This window comes from Vidua macroura, chromosome 2, assembly GCF_024509145.1.
Source record: "Vidua macroura isolate BioBank_ID:100142 chromosome 2, ASM2450914v1, whole genome shotgun sequence".
Classification (NCBI taxonomy): domain Eukaryota; kingdom Metazoa; phylum Chordata; class Aves; order Passeriformes; family Viduidae; genus Vidua; species Vidua macroura.
The window spans coordinates 99,733,655-99,753,629 of record NC_071572.1 but is presented as its reverse complement, the minus strand read 5'-3'; the positions used below and the strand labels follow the sequence as shown (position 1 = coordinate 99,753,629).

At 38.9% G+C, this 19,975-nt stretch overlaps 2 protein-coding genes across 4 annotated transcripts in view; one reads left to right on the top strand and one right to left on the bottom strand.

Moving 5' to 3' along the window:
• The window catches only part of RB1 (RB transcriptional corepressor 1), a 70,062-nt gene that overhangs the window by 41,115 nt on the left and 8,972 nt on the right, over positions 1–19,975 (top strand). For 2 of the 3 annotated variants that reach the window (XM_054001411.1, XM_054001445.1), the window contains one exon: positions 19,475–19,593. In XM_054001411.1, coding sequence (XP_053857386.1) covers positions 19,475–19,593 — 119 coding nt within the window. Of the gene's footprint in view, positions 1–3,993; positions 4,013–19,474; positions 19,594–19,975 lie in introns of those variants that run through there. The other variant, XM_054001453.1, reaches the window with a different exon arrangement.
• Positions 1,189–3,542, bottom strand: LPAR6 (lysophosphatidic acid receptor 6). Its single transcript, XM_054001486.1, has 2 exons — positions 3,284–3,542; positions 1,189–3,171 (listed from the first exon to the last, which is right to left on the bottom strand). The coding sequence occupies exon 2, from the start codon at positions 2,924–2,926 to the stop codon at positions 1,904–1,906; it is 1,023 nt and encodes a 340-aa protein (XP_053857461.1). The 5' UTR covers positions 2,927–3,171; positions 3,284–3,542; the 3' UTR covers positions 1,189–1,903.

Genomic DNA, 19,975 nt, shown 5'->3' with positions numbered 1-19,975 from the left:
AGAGAGAGGCATTGAGACTTTAGAGATGCATATCTGATTTTGGACTTTGGATTTGTCAGTGGCATATGGAAAACAGAATTTCTACTCATGCCAAGAGTTTCGTGCATTTTTTTGAAGTTGGAAATGGGTCAGAAGAGTTTAGGATTCCCAACAAAGATAATTGCTTATTTCAGATGTCATGCAGACATTTATAGCTATGCTATCTTTGTAGCTTAAGCCCATACTATATGAAGTTTACTTTCATAAATTATGTGGATAAAGATTGAAAATGCTGTTAAATTTAAAATTCAATCAACACTAGCTCATAGCAGTCATTGAATAACTCAGTTTCCCAGTAGTAGGAGGCAATGTATGGTTGATTTATACCAGTTAAACAGAAGCTTTGCATAGGGAAATAAATTCATTCAGATAACAAGTTATCATATAATTTGATGGCTCAATATGCATTTTTTCCCTACATTGATTCGCTCTTCTGTATACAGCCCTGGTGTAAAAATGTCTCAGTGCTGTATGTGTGTTGCAGCTGACTGCCCTAAATCTTAAGTGCAAATTTGTTTAGACTCAGTTCTTATTCTTGACCCTGTTGTTTTTGGGGAGGAAAGAACAACACTTATTTTACCTTTTAAATTTTATTTTATTTTACAGTGATGTTAAATTAATTCTGAGGAAAATGTACACAGTGTTCTAGTAGCTGGGAAACATATATATAGCAGGATGTTTTAAAGCAGCTTTGTCTATGTATTCCGGTTTGTAACAGTAATATATGTGGATTCCTCCTTTTACATGGTGCTGACTTTTCCAAGTGTCTTGATTAATTTTGCCAGCACGTAGCCCCAAGTACTTTATTCTTATACTTTTTAAACTTTGAAAGGAAATAGCATTTGAAGTTTTAAATCTTCATGTTACAATGATTTCTAGGATGCAAAAATTGAGAGGAAGTTGAACTCCAAAATTACAGCATCTTGAATTTCTTTATGGGACACCAAATGGTCTCCTGGAAGAAATAATCAACTTGATGCACATGTTTATTTCTAGTTAGAAAAGGTCTTGTTTTACTAAGAAACTATACTTTGAGATAAAATTAACTTATTCAGAGGATATTTTCTTCAAAAGTCATGCTGAGTTTAAGAACTCCTCACAAAAGAGTTTAATAAAGTGGTACTGTACCTAAAGCATTAACTTCAGTCATCACAAGTTACTTTGTTTTAATCACACAGGCTTCTGAGACAGCGGTGAGAAGAAAAACCAGTTTGTCTGCGACATTTCCAAATGCTCTAAACTACCAGGAGACATAATTGCTTTATGGGGGCCAGCCTTGTGGAGAGAGCATTTATTTTTATCAGATAAACCTGGAAGAAACAAAGTTATCGTAACCCACTGATTGAAGCCTCCTGTGAACATAATGGTCCCTAAGAAGGAAGGTGCACGGGGAAAAAGACAGTAGGGGATGAGTAAGAGAAGCAAGAGGAAACTGGGGAAGACACAGTATAGCTGAAGTGATATGAGAATGTGGGGCAATTTTCCTGCAGTGTGGAGCAGGTAGCTTCACCTCAGTAACTTGGAAGCTGATATCATTATTAAATTGAGCAACTGTTTTAAGTTCAGGAAGGAAAACAACCTACTTTTTCATTTGTGTTTGACTTGAGAAACAGTCCTTGGACTTTGGTTAACCTCTAAACTCAAAAGTTCATTTCTAACATACAATCTGTCAGAACAGACCTTTGACACAGATTTTTAAAATACTTTTTCAGTGTGCTGCTATGCTTAACACTATTACAGCCTTGTAATAAATTTTTCAGATGTGAAGGAAGCACAGCCTTTACATATAAGAATATATGTCCACAACTGAAGAAATATGCAGGCTTCTAATTCCAGTTTAGTCCCAATAGTCTTTTAATATAGTTTATATTGTAGAGTCACCGTCAAATATTTTCATTTTTATGGTCTGAAGGCTATGTTGAATGAAGCTTTCTGAAACTGGCCTTTCAGAGAATCTGACATCCCGTGGTCTGGTGGACCGGTTCTTTTTTATGGAATTTTGAATGGTATCTGATGTGAAGTAATAGACAATGGGGTCAAAACAGCAGTTTGAAACAGCGATGCACAGAGTTATGGGGTACATAGTCCTGACTGCAGTCACCACTGAGCAATTGACCCAGGTCTGTGTTCTCATAAGGGAGTAAAGTATTAAGGTAATGTTATAAGGCACAAAGCAGAAGCAGAATATCACCAAATGGACAAAAATCATTTTGAGTACCTTTTTCTTGCTTACTTTATTCCGGCTTAATGTAAGCGGTTTATTCAAGGTCCGTAGGACCATAGTGGAGCAGGTCACGTTCAGGATGAGCGGGATAAAAAACCCAACAGTTTCAATGAAGATAACAATCCGGGATAGGTAGGTTTTCCACGTGTCCTCTGAAAAGTTTTCAAAGCACGTCCTTTGTTCCGTATTGTTCCGGCGGTTTGTGGACTGGAAAAAGCTTGCTGGTGTGCTGCCTGCTAGCACAGTTATCCATACTGCAGCACAAACAATCTTTGCATTCCTTTTGGTCCGGAGAGTCTTGGATCGGAAGGGGTGTACTATAGCTAAAAAGCGATCCACGCTGATGCAAGTCAGAAACAAAATGCTCCCATACATATTTGTGTAAAAGAGGGTGACAGAAATCTTGCAGAGAATGTCTCCAAATGGCCAGTTTCTGGTTACAAAGTAATAAATCCTGAAGGGTAATGTAAACACAAAAAGCAGATCTGATATGGCCAAATTAAGCATGTAAGTTGTAGTCTCGTTTTGCACTTTTAAAGTACAAGTGAAAATGTAGATCGCTACACAGTTTGCTATGAGGCCAAGAACAAACACCATGCTAAAGATACACCCATACAAAGTATATTTAAAGGAGTCCTCACTGGAACAATTAGAGCTTACCATTATAATGGTTTGTTAAGAATTCCTGTGATTTGGCGTCTTCTCTGGTATTTTTATTGCAACTTTTTTGAAATTCCAGAAGAACTTGCAGGTCAGATGTATTTGAACAGTGTGCTTTGGCAAGTTTGTTACGCTGTGAAGCTTCAGGGAAGGAAGGTGAACTCTGTGGCAGGGGAGTACATCTCCAGCAGAAATCACCAGGAAATGTCTCTTCTCTGCCGAGTGCTATTTGTAATCACATAGCCAGTCTGCAAAAGTCAAAAACGCATCATTTGTGGCAGATGAGGTCGCCCCAAAGCTTGCTTAGTTCCATTTCCCGCCTCGATTCAATGAAGCCATTGTAGGACTTTTCTGCCTTACTCTTGGCTGCAGATTGTGACAGCAAAGCCTTGTCCATCCGACTTTACTGGGAGAGTGTGCTTTAGGAAACTATTTCCTGGACGCTGCAAAGTGTCGGCACTTGCGTTTCCCCCTCTCCCTTCTTTCTATACAACAAGTTTGTCGGCTCGCTGGCTGGCCCCATGGGGCGGGAAGCAGAAGCAGAGGGAGCTGCCTGCCAGGGCAGAAACCAAATTCCAGAGCGTGTTCGTTCCTGCAGCCCGCAGCCCTCGGCAGCTCTTGCCAGCCCAGCTCCTTCTGGAGAGCAGAGCAGAGCGCCCAGGCAATTTGTAGCATGACATCACAGGAAGAAGAGGCTGGGCGTGGAAGAATGGTTTCAGTTTGGTTTGTTTGCCTTCCCCTGCCTCTGCTGTACCTTGCAGATGTAGCTTGTAGAGTGCTGCAGCTGCTTCTTAACTCTTTCCATGCTCCCTGAGAGGTCCTTTGTCAATGTTGCTGGGGTCTGGAAACCTTTCTCTTTAGTTATGATGAGATTTTGCAGTGTCTAAACTCTCATGCCCTTAAGTTCCTGTTTTTCTTTGGCAATAGTAGTAATTGTGGGATTTTATATAGGATTGAACTAATGTTGTGCCTTTTGTTAATAGCTTTGCTTGTAATAGAGAACACGTTAATCACCAGAAATCAGCTGAGTGGTTCTGTCTAAATTCCCCCAATACACCAGTACAAACCTCAAGAGGGACAAAGTAATAGGTAATTAAATAATTGCACCAAATAATTACTGAAAAAGAGAGAGTTGCTCTTGGATATTCACAGGACTGAGATGTGTTGCAGTGGGAAGAGAGATTTTTTTAAAACTTGTTCCATATTAGAAGGCACACCCCAAGCTTTATTTCTAATCAGGTGGTTCTTTTTTTAAAAAAAAGTACTCCAGTGGTTTTTTGAAATGTTGCGATACAGAAAGCATTTTCTTGACTATGTAAGCAGAATCAATACAACAAAATGCATATAGTGCACTGTGCAATTGGTTCTGGTAATTTCAAGGGGGACAGTTACCACATATGCACAAAATACTCCCATTAGTCACTAATAATTGAAACAAAAACATGTTGTAACTAATTGCATTGTTAAGTAAATATTAAAAAAAAAGCAACTCTTACTGCCTTTAGGGGCAGATATGAGATAAACCTCAGTTTAGACAGACTCATTTATTAAGCAACAACTTGGATAGACTCACTTCTGGCATCAAACCCAGTCTAAATCTTAGAATAACAACTCTCTTCATATCTGGCTGGGTGGCATGGTTCTTTTGAACTGTATTTTAATCAGTTGCACCTAAGCAAGGCTCTGGGCAAAACCTTTCTAGTCTGCTGTGAAGAAGAGCAAATAATAGTGCTTCACAGGATTTTGGCACAGTTTCTTAGTGTAAGGTATGTCAGATGAAATTCAGAAACATGTAAAAGTGGGTCTTGCTTATTTTATTTCAAGTTTTCTTTATAGTCTTCTGTGAAACACTTTCACCTTGATTTTGAGGTGAAATCAAGCAGTTTAACTTCAATAGGCTATAACCACAAGAAACCTTTTTCACTATTGAAATCCATGCTTAAATGTAAAGCATGGTGCATCTTGGACTTCTAAGTTAAATCGGAATGAAAATGTGAGCTTGGCAGATTGTCTCATGTCCAACTTAACATGTACCTTAGCATAAAGGTTTTCCTGGCTTTTCTCACAAAAGCAGTCATCACACACTACATTTTGTTTCTGTTCCTGGCAACCTTGCATGGTAAAAGGGTTTTCCTGCACATGTTCTGCATCAGGTTGCAGGAGATCTGCTCTCAGTTTTACTGCTCCAACTTTGTTTGCACATGAAGACTCTGTGGGGCAGGCTCAGTTACTGGAATGAAAATCCCTGCAGTACAGAAATTTGGTGTCACAGGTCAAAGCCTCAAGCAATAATTCATGTTTAGGAAGAGAAACTAATGGCAGTGAGCGTGTATCTCACTGATTAGAACTTGATTTGGTGTTTTGACAAAGGTATGGGTGCACAGAGGCAGGGTGGGATGTCTGGTCCATTTTACCAGTGTAAAAGTGCTTTAAAGCAGTGGTGAAGGTGCATCCTCAGCCTTTGCTCTCTATCTGTCAGAGTTCCTGCCTTGCTGCAGCTCCTTATTGTTGCTCCTGTTACGAGCATGGATACTACTCAGAGCCTATTTTAGGGTTTTATGTGTATGGTTGTGTTGTCATTAGGGCTCTGTTGCCCCTGAACCCTTCTGGTGCAGTACAGAACATGCACTTTGCGCTAATTGATGGCCTAAGTGATATTTGTGTATGTCCAGAAACTGCATTCAGCTGCAGGTTTCTCCACCTGCAGATGAAAATGTGAAACCCCTGAATTGACAGGTTTTTCCTTCCCTTCATTTTTCAGCAAGGAGAGTTACAACTGAGCAGGCAGTCTGAGTCGTTGTAGTGTAAAAGTGTGAATGACAGAGGTGAATTGTATATCCACTTTCTTCATTTTGATGTAGCTGATTGTTACCAGGCAGTGTTCTAATTTCTGTGAACTTGTCCAAGCTGAAGAACCTGTGTTAATGTACTGGGAGCAGTTGGGAGTCAGGAGTGGCTTCCCTTCTGGCCAGGCTCCAGCATGAGCCGGGGGAAGCCTCGTTTTGCACTCTCCTTGTGTTGGATCATGTTTTAATATGTTGGGCTTTGTGCCTACAGGTCCAGAAAAGACTTTAGTAGCCCCCAACACCTTAAATTCTAAGAAGTTTAACAGTTATGGAAGAAGAATAGACAGGGTAATGGCCCTGCTTATAGTCCCTCACCACAGGCCATTTTCCTTTAGGATGGGAAGGAGGGGGAAGGCAGGAGGAAGCAGCTGCAGGGCGGGCCTTGTACACTGAGGGGGTTTTTGTCTCCAAAGGAAATAATGCTATTGCTGCAGGGAAATGCATATGTGAGTCTGTCTGCCTTTCTGCATCAGAGATGGGAATGAGTTAGGACCTGTCATTTGTTGCTAGTGCTATATGAGCAAAGCCTGCATTTCCATCAACAGGCTTCCTGTGGCTCTTGAAAAAGCACCAAAGGCAGAGTAAGAATGGGCTCCTTAAAGCCAGGAGCTGATGAGATGTTTGAAATCATCTCTCACTTCAGCAGCGAGCAAGTTTTTTGCACAGCTTCAGGCGGTTACCACATAATTCTGCTTCTCTGAGTTTAGATACCTGTTTAGGCGATTTTGGATTTGTGTGGCAAACCTGCTCCACCACAGGGGTTCAGAAGGAAAAGTGCTTATAACCTTAGCAGTTCTAGAGTGGCTAGAGTGGCTGTAGGACACTGTTCTTTCTTCCCCAAGATGCCACAGATTTGATTATTTGCTGTCATTTAGGACACAGGGGGCAGGATCCCTTAAATTCAGAAGTCCAAGTCGAGTGGCAAAAAACCATTTCACTGAAATAAAAAAAGTATTTGAAGGCTTTCCAAGCTTTTGGAGTTGTGCTGACCAGTGTTGTATGTTCCTTTGGTGGTACCCTCACCTTCAGAGCTGGAATTAAACCAAAGTTGTGGTCCAAGGTGAAATGCATTTGAACTTATCTAATGTACTGCAATCTGTCTGTGCTGATGCTAATACTGAAAGTTCTTTAGAGGGGAGAAAAGCAACTTCAACATTAATAGCATTGTAATAAATTCTTACAGTGTTTCCAAGGCCAGAATATGCACTGTTAAATGGGGGTTGTTGGGTCTGTGTAAGACCATTATACAGTAACTACTCTTACTGCTTTTAGAGGCACACCTGTATCATGGTACAGGCATTTGTTCTTACTTGGGTTAAACAGTCTTATGCAGAAGAACTTGTGCTGTCTGGTGCAGGGAAGACAAGCCTTGGCAGGATAATATTTTCTTTGACCTACGTATTGTTATTTATCTAGTTATTTTAATGGATTTTAGCTTTTTTTATGGGTTTTTTTTTTTTTTTTTGGTCTGTTTACTGGAGTTTCTCTTTGAACATGTGTATGTACTGGAAGGAATTTGTTATGGTTGAGAAGTAGGGCTGAGAGCCAGGAAATCTTTTTGGCTATGCCACAGATTTTCTGTTCCAATCCTGGCAAAGTTTTCTATCACTTGGTCCTCAAGCTTACCTCCATATAAGAGCTCGTTCACTTCCACACTGCAGTGTGAGGCTGTCTTGATAGCTGAATATAGTCGGAGCCCTTGGATGGAGAATCCTCTATTAAATATCATCTTGATCTCATTATATGAGATAATTACAGTGGCTACTGAATGTGACAAAAATATAGACAGATTAAAATTCTGTGTTTTTAGATTAGATTCCAGCCAAGCAAAAGGATCCATTAAGAGACTTCATTTGTTTCCCCTCCATAAATCTCTGGAAAAATAGGTTTAGAGGAAGCAGGGCTGGGTATTTTGACCTTCTCAGCTGTCTTTTGGGGCTGCCTGCTCAGCCGCCCTGAAGTCACTCGAAGACTGCTTCTGAGAAGTGGCTCACTGCCTTCTTAAAATGCAGCAGTCTCCACCTATGCAGATAGAGTGAAGCTGTTTTGGCACTGAAAATTTCCCTTTTTTGTGTTGATGTGGCAGGCAAGTCGTCAAATGAGCATTATAAAACTTAGGATAAACAGAGTATTTTTATCTAGCCAGCCTAATCCCTTGCAACTGTTGCAGAGGCAGTTAAAGGCTCCTCCATGTCAGGAAACTTGTTAGCTTAATGCATATGAAATCACACATACAAATTACAAGTAAAAGTTGGTTGTGTAATTGCTTAAAAAGGGAAAAGGAAGCTCAGAATAAACTTCCAGACTTCTTCCTTCTTGTGCATTTGAAATGCTTCTCTTTCCTCTTTGAAATTGTTTCAATTTCCTTTACAAGAGGCACAACTGCTCCTCTCTTGCTTGTGGATAGAGGAAACAATTTCTCTCCTTTGGTAGGAGTTTTTAGGCTGCTAGAGTACTTTTTTTCCCCCCTATGCTTTTGGGTTGATGGTGTAAGTCTAGCTGATTTCATGGTAGGCTAGTAGAGGTTAGATAACATGAAATCTTTTTGAGCTTTAATCTGTGGATTGATTGGTTTAAAAGGTATGGACTAAACAGCAAAGGAAAAGATCATGAAGATTAAAAGTGGATGATGAAAAGTGGATGTTGATGTTCTTCAGAAGGAAGGAAAATGGAAAAAAGACTATAAACAATCTTAACAGCATGATTTTCAGTGGATAGGAATCTCTAAAATGTCAGGTAGGAAGAGAAATGCCTTAACTAGAACAAAATACCTGAGTTCCTAAATTCTTTTGCATTTTTTTCTAACTTAAAAATGTGTTTATTCAGTTACTCTGCAAATGTGATTGAAATAACATCAATACTTGAAATTTCTGTCTACTGTAGATGCAGGAAATAAGTTAAATGCCTTTCCCAAACACTTTGGCAAGTTCTGGCTCTACTCATTCTTATACTTTCTAAGTCCCAGGATTAAGAATTCAAAGTTTGAGTTGGCAGAAATATGCCAGATGTTCCATGGCTAAATTTTTTTACTTAAAATACTTTTCAAGTGCAGAACAAGACTGTTTTAAGAAAACCTAAAATAAATTTTAAAATCACTTGCTATAGTAAGCAAATATTAGAAATGATAGGAAAGAAGAAGCCTCATGAATTAATTTGGAAACTCTTCCAAGCATAGGGGGTGAAATGGCCAGGGTAACAGAACTTGTAGAAGAACATCTGTAGTTTGTGCAGTTCTAAAGCAATTGCTTACTATTTTTTATATCTTTAGTGTAAGGTTTTGCCCAACATATGTGCTCTGGGCAGGATTAAGGTAGTCTGGTTCTGTGTCAGGATTACTGGTGTTACTGCATTGGTTCTTGAGGATATGTTTTATTTTCATGTTAAATTACTTGCAAATACTGCATCCAGTGTTTACAGCCTCTTTCAGTTTTGGCCAAATGGAGGTCTCTGACTTTATATACAGAGGATTTTAACTTCCATTTGTCAGAGGCAGCAGGAAGGCCACAGTCACATTCCTGTACTGCTTTTTTTGAAGTACAACATTATGAAGTTACTGAAAGAGTTTGCCATAGTTGTTCAGTAAGAATCTGTGTGAGTTCGTATTGTTAAAAAAAACAAAAACCCCATGGTATTAATTTGGTTTCCTTCACAAAACTGGAATGTAAGAAGTTAAGGGGGGGGAAGAAAAGTTTCATAAGAATTATTCAAGCTGGTAAGCTAATTAGTTTAGATAAATACAGACATGAAAATGCTTGTCAGGGGAAAACTGCTGCCAAAAAGCGGAACTTGTGCTTGATTAATGTGAAGAACTATTACTTTCTAAATGTGTAAGTCAGCAAATAACCTTTTTAAATTCTGCATGATAAGATCACTTAAATGATTATTTAGCATATCATTAGTACTGGTAAACAGCAATTACAAATACTTCAGCTGACTTTCCCTTACAACTGCTCTTTCCTTCCAGCCCATATCCTGAAATACTGAACTTAGGTTTTGTTTTGTTTACAAATGACCAAGAGTTTCTCACAATAAAAATGCAGAGCTTTGATAGAAAAGCACGTTGTTATTGAAGGATTTCACATTTTTCATTTGTGTTTTCTAGCAGGATATTTGTAATTTAATGAGATTGGGGAAACATGTTTTGATCATTTAGTAATTGAATGCACCTTATCACCTAAGTCAGTTTTACTGCTTTATTGATATCTACTCTTCATGTATTGCCTAATGTCATTGATTTATTGCTTTAGGGAGAGTCTCATAAGTTCTTTCTATGTACATGGTGCAGTTTTTAATTATACACCAAGGTCATATAATTAAAAGGAGCAAGCATTGTACAAAGGAAGGAGAGAGCAGAGTGCATCAAATTTTCTTGATTTTAAATCCACTCCCTACTCAGGAGAATCTGAGCACCAAAAAAACAGAGGGGCATCAAAAGTCTTGACAGTCTTTCAAATCCTTTCTTTAGAATTGTTGGCATTTTAAAAGGAGGCTTGGCTTCCTCATTATTTTTACGCAGGCCCAAGACCCACATCTCTGTGCCTTGGCAAGATTTGGCTTTTTAGTCCCCAGCTGGGTGTGTGCTTCTCAACGTGGCTTTTGTAGAGCCTCTCTGAGGCAACTGGTTGCCCTCATGGGTCTTGCACAAAGCCTCCAACCCAAGTTCTGGCTTCAGGTTCCACAGTGGGTGGGCAGAGGGGCTGCAGGTGGGATGCTGAGCATGGGTCCTTCACTGCATAGATGTATAGCACAAAGGTTTCCTGTGGGGAGGGAGCTTTCTGCATTGGTGCTACTCAAATGTGGAAGGGGGGTAGGATGTGGTTTGTGGTGTTTTGGAAAAAACCCAACCAAACGTGATCTTTATCTTTTTATAGCTGTAGATTTTAAACCCTGAAGAAGATAAATGTTGTTTTCCTGCATCCCGTTGAATGCATCCAAATAGAAATGCACTGGGCTTTAAACACCCTGCTGGAGCAGGGAGGTTGGACCAGATGCCCTACTATTTTCCCTTCCAACCTTAACCATTCTGTGGTTCTCTAATATCCCACGTGATTTTGCTCTAAATATCCAAGGAGGAAATGTTGCTCCTTCAAGTGTGTTTTTCCAGAGCCTGAGCTGGCCATCACTGATCACTATTCATAAAAGATTCTTGTGTGGCCATGAGAAAAGGCACTGAATAGCACATCTTACATTTGATAAGAGATGCTCTTACATTTGATAATAGTAGTTAGAATTGTTTCTCTTCTTCAGATCTATGCAGAACTAATGCTGGCCTAGTAATTCTGCTGACATAGTAATTTTTGCATTGTTTCTCCTATGGTTATACAAATTTGTATACAAGTTGTATACATAACTACAAGTTTGTAATTATGGAAGCCAACTAATGCTGTAGATCAGTGAAATTACCCTTGAGATGAGTGGTGGGTAGTGAAGAAATAAGCAGAAAACAGCTGGGGTGGTAAGGAGATCAGCACTTTTTCTTTTTTTTTTTTTTTTTTTTTTTTTTTTTTTTTTTTTTTTGGGTTTTTTTTGTTTTTTTTTTTTTTTTTTTTTTTTTTTTTGTTTTTTTTTTGTTTTTTTTTGTTTTGTTGTTGTTTTTCTTTTTTTTTTTTTAATTTTAGTAGAAAGCTCTGTAGTATCTTTTATCCCTTTAAACAAGGACATGTAATGACAGGACAAGGAGAATGGCTTTAAACTGAAAGAGGTTGGATCAAGATTAGCTATTAGTTGGAAATTCTTTACTGTGAGGGTGATGAGGCACTGGCACAGGTTGCTCAGAGAAGCCATGGATGCCCCATCCCTGGAAGTGTTCAAGGTCAGGCTGGATGTGGCTCTGAGAAACCTGGTCTAATGGAAGGTGTCCCTGCCCATGGCAGAGAGTTGGACAGATGCGTACAATTACTAAAAAGTGAGTATGAAACAGGTGTAACAGGAAAAAAAATGCTTTCCAAGGTTTTGTTTCAGCTCCGATAAGTTATTGAAAAATTTGGGGTGTTTCTAGTGATTTTTATACTATTTTGTATCACACTGTCAAAATTTAACTTTTTTTTTTTTCAGTTTGGGAAGAATGCTTTGTTTTGTTTTTTAATGAACTCTAAATAATAGCCCAAGACCTTTTTTAACATTCTCTTGTTAATTTGATTTCCAATGCATTCATCCTTACCTCTGTTGTGCTGTTATTTTGACTGATTGTTAAATAACTAACTGCTTTTAAGGCAGAAATGCTTAATTGGAAATATCTTCTTAAATTCTGCCAACTGAGCACTCAGAAGCTCTGCATATGCTTCTGCTTCAAAAGCCAAGCACAGCAGGGTGGCTGCCAGGTCTTGTCTGCCTTGAGCTCATACCAGGGTATAGACTACTGAGCTTGAGATATCTCATCATGATAGTCATAAAAGTATTGGCTTACATTGAGATCAAAACTCTTCTCAGAGGGTGGATTTCTGCCTGAAATGTTGTGACATGGATAGTTTTGTTACAGCTTCAGGTTTTTCTTCTTTGTCATGTCTAATTTTCTTTATATTGAAATGTTTTCCAGAATTGGTTGATAAATCCATGACATAAAATGGTTTTCATGCTCATGTTGTCATGTTTTCTTACAAAAGATGGCATATTTCTTTTGGAATTCCAATTTGTGCCATTTTTCTCTTCTAGATTATGTGAAGTACAATGCAAGATATTTATAGTCCTTTTTTTCTTTTAAGTATCACAAGCAGTCTGCTCTTAATGGTTTGCAGAAATGTAACAACCCCTACCTAGTACTAACTTTTCTGGGGAATTGCTCTTTCTGTGCATGCAGCTTGGTCACATCCTCTGCAGATTATCTGTTATATCTTCTTTTGTTCAACCCGTAACTGGTTGACTCCTTGGTTACATTGCTAAAAGATATTCTCCTGCTTTTGCAAAAACTGCTGTCTACAAAGTTTCCTGGCACTCTTACTGCTCTTAGGTTGATAAGAGAATTGTTTATGGTACATTGTACCTAAATTTCTTCAGCTAATGAGAAATTGGAAAGAACACTAAACTTGAAACTGAATCATAGGCTTTAACCGAAAGTCTCAGAGGCACTTCACTGTCATGTTTCCACTTGTACTTGTGAAAATGTTTCCCAGAACCACTCTTAATTGTTGTTCTGGGGACTGGGACTGTGTAAATGAAACGGATAGAAAATGTGATGCAATACTATGACAATTTGATTGTTACAGTAGTAATTATGTAAATAAGTTGTCTTTACTAAGATAGTAATTTTGTGACCCAGAAGTTCCTCTGAAGAAAGTAAGTGCTTGAGTTGCTCCCCAGTGTAAGAATTTTTCCTGCATAGAAATAACTACAGAACTGTTATTTCTAGTACTGTGTGATGTTAGTTTACATAATGGTCCCTAAAAGCAACTCTCTTCTGCTTCCTGTGCTGTAAATCTTTACAGCCTGTTGATTTTGCAAAGCTTAAAGCTGTTGGAAAAATTTTCAACCTCAAGATGTTTTTGTTGATATATATTGTCAATATATATATCAATATAATATGTTGTTGATATATATATTATATATTGTCTATATATTGTTGATATATTTTGTTGATATATATTGTCATATCCAACAGTCAAGTGGTTCACATCAGGTGGATTTTGGTTTATTGTACACAATTTCCTGTGCAGATAGTGGCAGGAAACTGGTATTGATTCAGTTGTCTTTGAGACCTTTGTCTCTTGCCTAAGAATCTTGAGATATGTCCAAGAATTAGTCATACTGAAGCCTGGCTGCCCTGGGAGCTGGATAATAAACTTACTAATTACTTCAGATACAGATTGTTTCTGCAGCAGCACTGCCAGTGCAGAACACAGATCCCTCTGGAAGATGCTCATGCTCTGGAAGATGTTTTTGGGAAAAAAAAGTGTGGCAAGTGAGCCTAAAATTACATTTTCTTGGGTAACGTTCAGCAAAAAAAAGCAAGGGTTGCTGTATTTTGTTGTGCTTTGTATACCTGCACGTGCACTTGTGTGAGTTGAGCAGCAAAACTGCTGAAGGAAGTGGTGCAAAAGCTGCAAACCATGTAGTAGCAGCCTGCCCAGGGTCATCCTGAGCAGTGTAAACAAAACAGTTGTATATAGTTCTGCTTGTAGACTGTCTTTCAAAATTCCTTTCAAAGTGATTTTTAAAATGTTAGTCTCACAGGCTTGGCAAACCGGAGCAGTCCTAATGACCAGGGTTTCTTTTTTCCCTTCAGTATTCAGCTGGTGATTGGTTGCAGAGCCACAAATCAGTAACTGGGTCAGAAGTTCCCTATTTGCCAAGCATTATCACTGGTTTGTGTAATACTTCTGAACATAACCAGTAGTTTTAGTCACTATGTTGACAGAAGGTCTATCATCTTTATGGTTAAAAAGTGTTTTCACATAATTCCTTCTGCATTGCTAGGAAGGGTATTTTCATGATGCTCTTGTAGAGTGAGGTAGGTCCCATGAACTTTTGCTAAGAGATGCTCTAAATCATAGAGAATTGGTTAATTGGTGTTCATTTGGTGAAGAGTCATTTCAGGAGTGGAGGGGCTGAAAAGTATGGTATTGTTTATTCTGAAATAATGTCTGACTTCTAACAAGATTTGCCAGGTCTTTCCAGAGACTTCTGAGGAAGAGTAGATTATTGCAAAGCTGTGAGGAGAATGGATTTGCAGGGTCATTTAAAGCAACAAAGTGTAAGATGTATATTCAGACTGTTGCAGCCTGGCTTTCCTTCTCTGGACAGATTGGAACTCCTTTATCACTAGATAAAAGGAGATCCTCACAAAGCTGGATGACTCTTAAATGCTCAAGATGAGTGGGATAGGAATAGGACTTGTATTAAACATACACACACTGTAAGGAGTTAAAAGCAGATCTGCCAGTATTCTTAAATGAATTAAACTATTAACACTGTAGTTTTTAATGTTTTTCCTTATAAATTTTGTAAAAACAAGCCCCAGTATGAACATAATTTATATAACACAACTCTTGTGTGAAATTAGGACACAATCCTTAATTTTGTTAATTTTTTTCATAATCAATACTATTTCAATTTAGACTGTGAAGTCTACTTTGTTTTAGCAGGTCTGAATTATTTCAGAATTCTGGTAACTAATTGTCACGTGTGGCTTCTGAAAACACGGTTGCAAGCAAAAGGCAACTTTCTGGGCATGCAGTTCTCCCTTGGGAAAGAGGGTTGGAAATAGCTTGTGCTGATCCAGTCCTTCCACTTCCATTCCAAAGTTGTAAGTTCTAAATTGGCCCTGTTTTGCCTTGCAAAATCACTGCCATCTTTTATGACATTATGTGTTGTATTGACTGGTTTAATAATTTGAAAACAAGCAAAAGAAAAAAAGAAAGCCCGAGGCAAAAAGAACCCCAGTACCCGAGGGATCTTGGCATTGAGATATATACATAGTTAAGTGCTAAACACTGCATTAAACTTTAATGTGAACAGAAAATTAAAACCTGAAAATATATTAGGAAATTATTGCCAAGAACAAAAACATAATGCATATAGAAAACAAGGACAAAAGCAGATTTTTTTATTAGTGGACTACTAATAGCACTGTTTAGAGTAAAACTACTCAGGACTTTCCCTCTGTGGTCAGTGGACCACACCCAAACCCTAGGGTGGCTCTTCCCCATCTATAAGGATTAAGGGTCTTTTTAATCTTTTCATGGAAACCAAAGTCCAGTTAAACGTGTAGTTGGGATAGAGCCAGTACAAAGACTGGGAAGCAGGGAAGCACCTGTGTATCCTGTAGTTTAACTGTAGCCAAATAAAGAGTAGCAAATAAGAAAGTACTGCTTGTGTTTTCCATAAAAGGAGCTTTCAGATGGGGAAAAATCACTGCAGATGCTTGTGATAGAGGTGTTGCTGCAGGGAAGCATCCTGCAAAGCCACTCTTAACAAAATCCCACTTAATTCACAGAGTTTAGCCTTGGAGAATTAGTTAGCTCTGGGTATTTTGAGAGGGAACTGAGTCAAATTTCAGCCTTATTCTTCATTCTGGTGCCAGTGGCCTTTTGACCCTGATAAATTTTAAGTCTTCATTTCTTGCTTTCTCACTTTTTGTACTAATAAAATGGGGTTTCTGTAGCCATCACAGGGAACTCTCCTATGAAAATAAACATTTTGTTTAATTAGTGAAATTTATTCTATGGCTGCATCTAGTAACATTAATCACTTACTGAGCATTAAATTAAAGTAAAAATTGCAATCTCCATTCATGTTAAAGGAATGCATTGGAGGTGACCAGTTCACCTTAAGTGCTGCTTAAAAGCTTTAAAAAGCAATATGAAGTTCGTAAAAGATAGCATGAATAACATCGCTTTAGAAATGAGTTCCTGATAAACATTCCTGTCCGATTAAGCTGAACCCGAGGGTTAAAGTTCTTTTGTGATTATTGCTTAGAGGACTGGTAATTGCCTGGTAAATTATGTTGTATTTCTCTCATTTGAGTGTTGAATACCAAATTGCGGGACTGAAGCTGAAGTTTGCCCTGATAAGCTTGGAAACGCCCTGCAAGCTGCAGAATGCACTTTGAATTCACGGAATGGAAGCGTTTTTAGTGTTTAAGTATAAAGAAAGGAGACACAGCTGTAATTAAACCCATCAGTTCTACAGCGTGGGGGTAGTTGCACTTGAGAAACCCCCTCTCTTTGTGTTTCTGCATTGTGGCACACGCAGGTTGTTTGTGAAGCATCAGTCTTGTCAGTGCAGCACCTACTTCTCCGACTATGTGGCCATGCACTTGGAAAGGTACCTGTGAGAGTGGTATGGGTCCCTGGGGAAAGAGCAGAGGGGGCTGCACCTAGAATCTGAGAGGAAGGTGGAAATGGTGATCAGCAAAATACCCACTTTAAATGTCACCAGGTCTGAAAGCTAGAGAACCTCTTTCTGCTCGTGCAGTGCAGGGCTGACAAGTGTGTGCAGCCAGCAGAGGTGACAAGGCTGTGGTTTGCCCAGGGACATACACTGAGTGCAGCTTTCTCACACCCTGCCATTGCTGGTGCTGGTAGCTCTGCTCTGCTGGGATTGCCCTGCTGGGTTGCAGCACCCTCTTTGTCTTGCCACCTTTTTAACCACAGCATCAATTAGTATTTATGGGAACCAAAAGAGCTGTATTGGACTCACTGCATCTTGTTGTTTGGACTCTATGGGTAGATGTTTCTACACAAAAATATCCTCTTCCTGAAGGTAGCCCAGCTAAATGATGGAAAACTGCAGTCAGTTCTGTACATTCCTGTCAGATAAAATTCCACACACTGATCAGGTTATGCAACATGTTGTTGTCAATAAATGCACAGGATCTTGTACTTTGTGTTCTGCTCTGCTCCCAGCCTTCATGGTGTGGCTGCCCTGTCTGTTCTTACTGCTTGTTCTGGCTCTGTGATTCTCTGCAGAGCAGACTTAAATCTGGGTTTGCTTTCTCTGTTAGCTTTCTGATGGTTTAGTTGACTTATGTGGTGGTTGACTGATTGTTGAGGCTGGCAGGTAGAAGAGGAGTAGAAATGATGTAGAAATAGGCAGATCCCTTCTGTATGTAGCAAACTGCTGTGTCCCCATACCTTATCTAATGGAATCACACTCGGAATAATGTGAGCAAAATTGGAGCAAGAGTGAGAGAGGACCTGGAACTGCTAGCCTCAAGTGCTAACTCAAGAATAGTAAATTTTGCTTCTCTTTCTAGACCTCTCATTCCCTTTTATCAACCCCTTTTTCTCCTTCATTAAAAATAATACTTTTCCAGTCATTAATCATTAAAATGTGATGTGAATGAAACAGGGTTCACTCTTAAGTCAAGACACCTCAGCAATGATTGCTCTGGGAAAAAAAATTTGGATTCATCAGACCAAAGTGAAGTGCTGGTGAGAATAATAAAAAAGGAAGAGGCCAAGTGGCCAGAAGAAAGAGAAATGGAGGTCATGTGCCTGTGTTTCCAGCAAGGGCAGCACTGAGAGACACAAGTGAGACGTGTGTGCACTCCTAAATGGAGAAAGGAAATGAAGGGAAAAATGATGCAAACCAGCCCAAGAGCTGAACTGGTTGAGAAATGGAGAAACAACTATGTGGCTATGAATCAGTAACTATGTTTTTTTCTGCTGTGGATGAAACAGCTCCAGTATTGCCAAAATCATAGTTTAAAAATTGCAGTGTGAAACATTGTAAGTCTTGTCACTCTCATCTACTTACTCTGAATTTCTATTTAATGCAGTTTAAAAAAAGGTGTTATTTTTTTTAGGAATAAGTCTAAATAAGGAATGTCTTAATGCTAGTTTTAATTCTAGTAAATGTAGTCTAGTTTTACTAGGCTATTTCTTACTGCCTTAGCCAGGTGATGCTGCATGCTTTACATGCGTGCTGTGCTCCTGTTCACAGCTATAGATTTGTCATCTGTGCCAGTGCATTTTAATATTAAAAATGTGCATGTGGAAGATCAAACATACCAGGAACCATCAAACAGTGCATTGTGTACAGAGCAATGAGCTGACAGATGTTACTGCTGTCTTTTGGGAAGATCATTTGAGGAAAATGCTGCATGTCTGGTTTTGCTCACTTAACCCTGAGTTTTATGGACACTGCTTCCCCCACCTCTCACTCTCAAGAAGACACATATTTGCTACTCAAATGTTCCTCTGTTCCGTCAGGAGTTCTGATGCTGCACTGGTGAGAGGCAGTGTTGTAATCAAGGATGAGTCTCCTGTTTAAAGAAAATAAAACAAACAGAGGCCATCAGCCCTCTGCTTTCTGATTTATTTATAAATATGGTGTCAAAATATTTTCCCATGTAGTCTTGCTGTCTCAGCATAATTCTACTCTGTGTGACACGCAAGCAGGCTGAGATTTTGTTTCTGCAGGACTGCTGTTTATTACTAACATCAGCAGAAGGGCTGATGTGGTTTCAGCCAGAACCTCCTCCATTCCACTTACATTCTCTCTGCTCCTGCTCTCTCACCTCCTACCTCGAGCTCTTCATTTCAGATGTATTGCAGAGGACTTGGTTAAAGCCTCAAAGCAAAATTAGGGTTTGCTTTGGGCCATGAGGGCAGAGACTTAATGTATCCAGAGTCACTAACTCTTTCCAGACATGCCTCTGGAACTTGATACTGCGGAGACTAAATAGTGCCCAGTGCAGTTAAGTGACTGTGGTTTAAATTATCAAATGTAAAATATTGGGTGGATGTTGTAGCAAAACTGTATTGGCAGTAGGTACAGCAGTAACTTTCAGTCACCAATGGGCTGAGGTTTCCTTCAGCTATTTTTGGTAGGGTTTTTTGGGTGTTGGTTGGTTGGTTTGGTTTTGGATTTGTTGGGCTGGTTGGGAGGATTTTTTGTTTGTATTGTTCTGTGTTTTTTGAAATGTGACCTTTTGTGTGTTTTCTTGTATTGATTACTCCTCTTTTCAGAAGTGGCTTTAATAGGAAGTAGTAAGGGACTCTAGAATACAGCTAATACAACTGTCTCAAATCCACAGTTAACCTGTATCTAATGGACTACTGTTGAAACAGAAAAAAAGCATTTGATGTATTTAATAAAGTTAAATGGTTAAAATTCATCTTACAAGTATGAGTGTTCTGAAGTACTTCAAAGCTTTAATCTTCTGTTGAGGTTCATATTTTGGTGGTTGGTTTTAGAGAAGGAACAAAATTTATTGAGAGTTGTTGTCTGTTCTTAGTGTGATGCAGGATTCCTGTCATTTTTCCAGGGGTCGCCTCTGTTTGATCTTATCAAGCAGTCGAAAGAACGAGAAGGCCAAACTGATCAGCCTGAACCCACTTCTACTCCCAATATGCCTTTCCAGCATAACCACACTGCTGCAGACCTGTAAGTGAATGCCTGAGGTCTAGGGAAATGTGAAGTTGATATTACCCTTAATATTCAAATCCAGCTGTATTCTGTTTTCCTACTTCTTAGGCTTGGTACTTAAGTTTTGTTAAACCATTGTATTTGCAGATATTTATTATACATTGAAAGTTAAATCAAATGTTGAAATATTTTCCCCAGCCCTATCAAATATGTAATTGTAAACTGTTACATATACTTGCCTAGGAATAAACAAGTCCTTGTATCAGGTGTTGGGGACAACAGGTCACAATAGCAATTTATTTCTTCTAATGGGGAAAAGGGAAGAGTTCTTGCAAGTATTATTCATATAGAATTGAATAATGAAATTTCTTCATCCTGTGATGTTAAATTCTTAATGTAT

Excerpts from the sequence above, each read along its gene's own strand:
- LPAR6 (XM_054001486.1), bottom strand. The coding sequence starts at position 2,926 with ATGGTAAGCTCTAATTGTTCCAGTGAGGACTCCTTTAAATATACTTTG.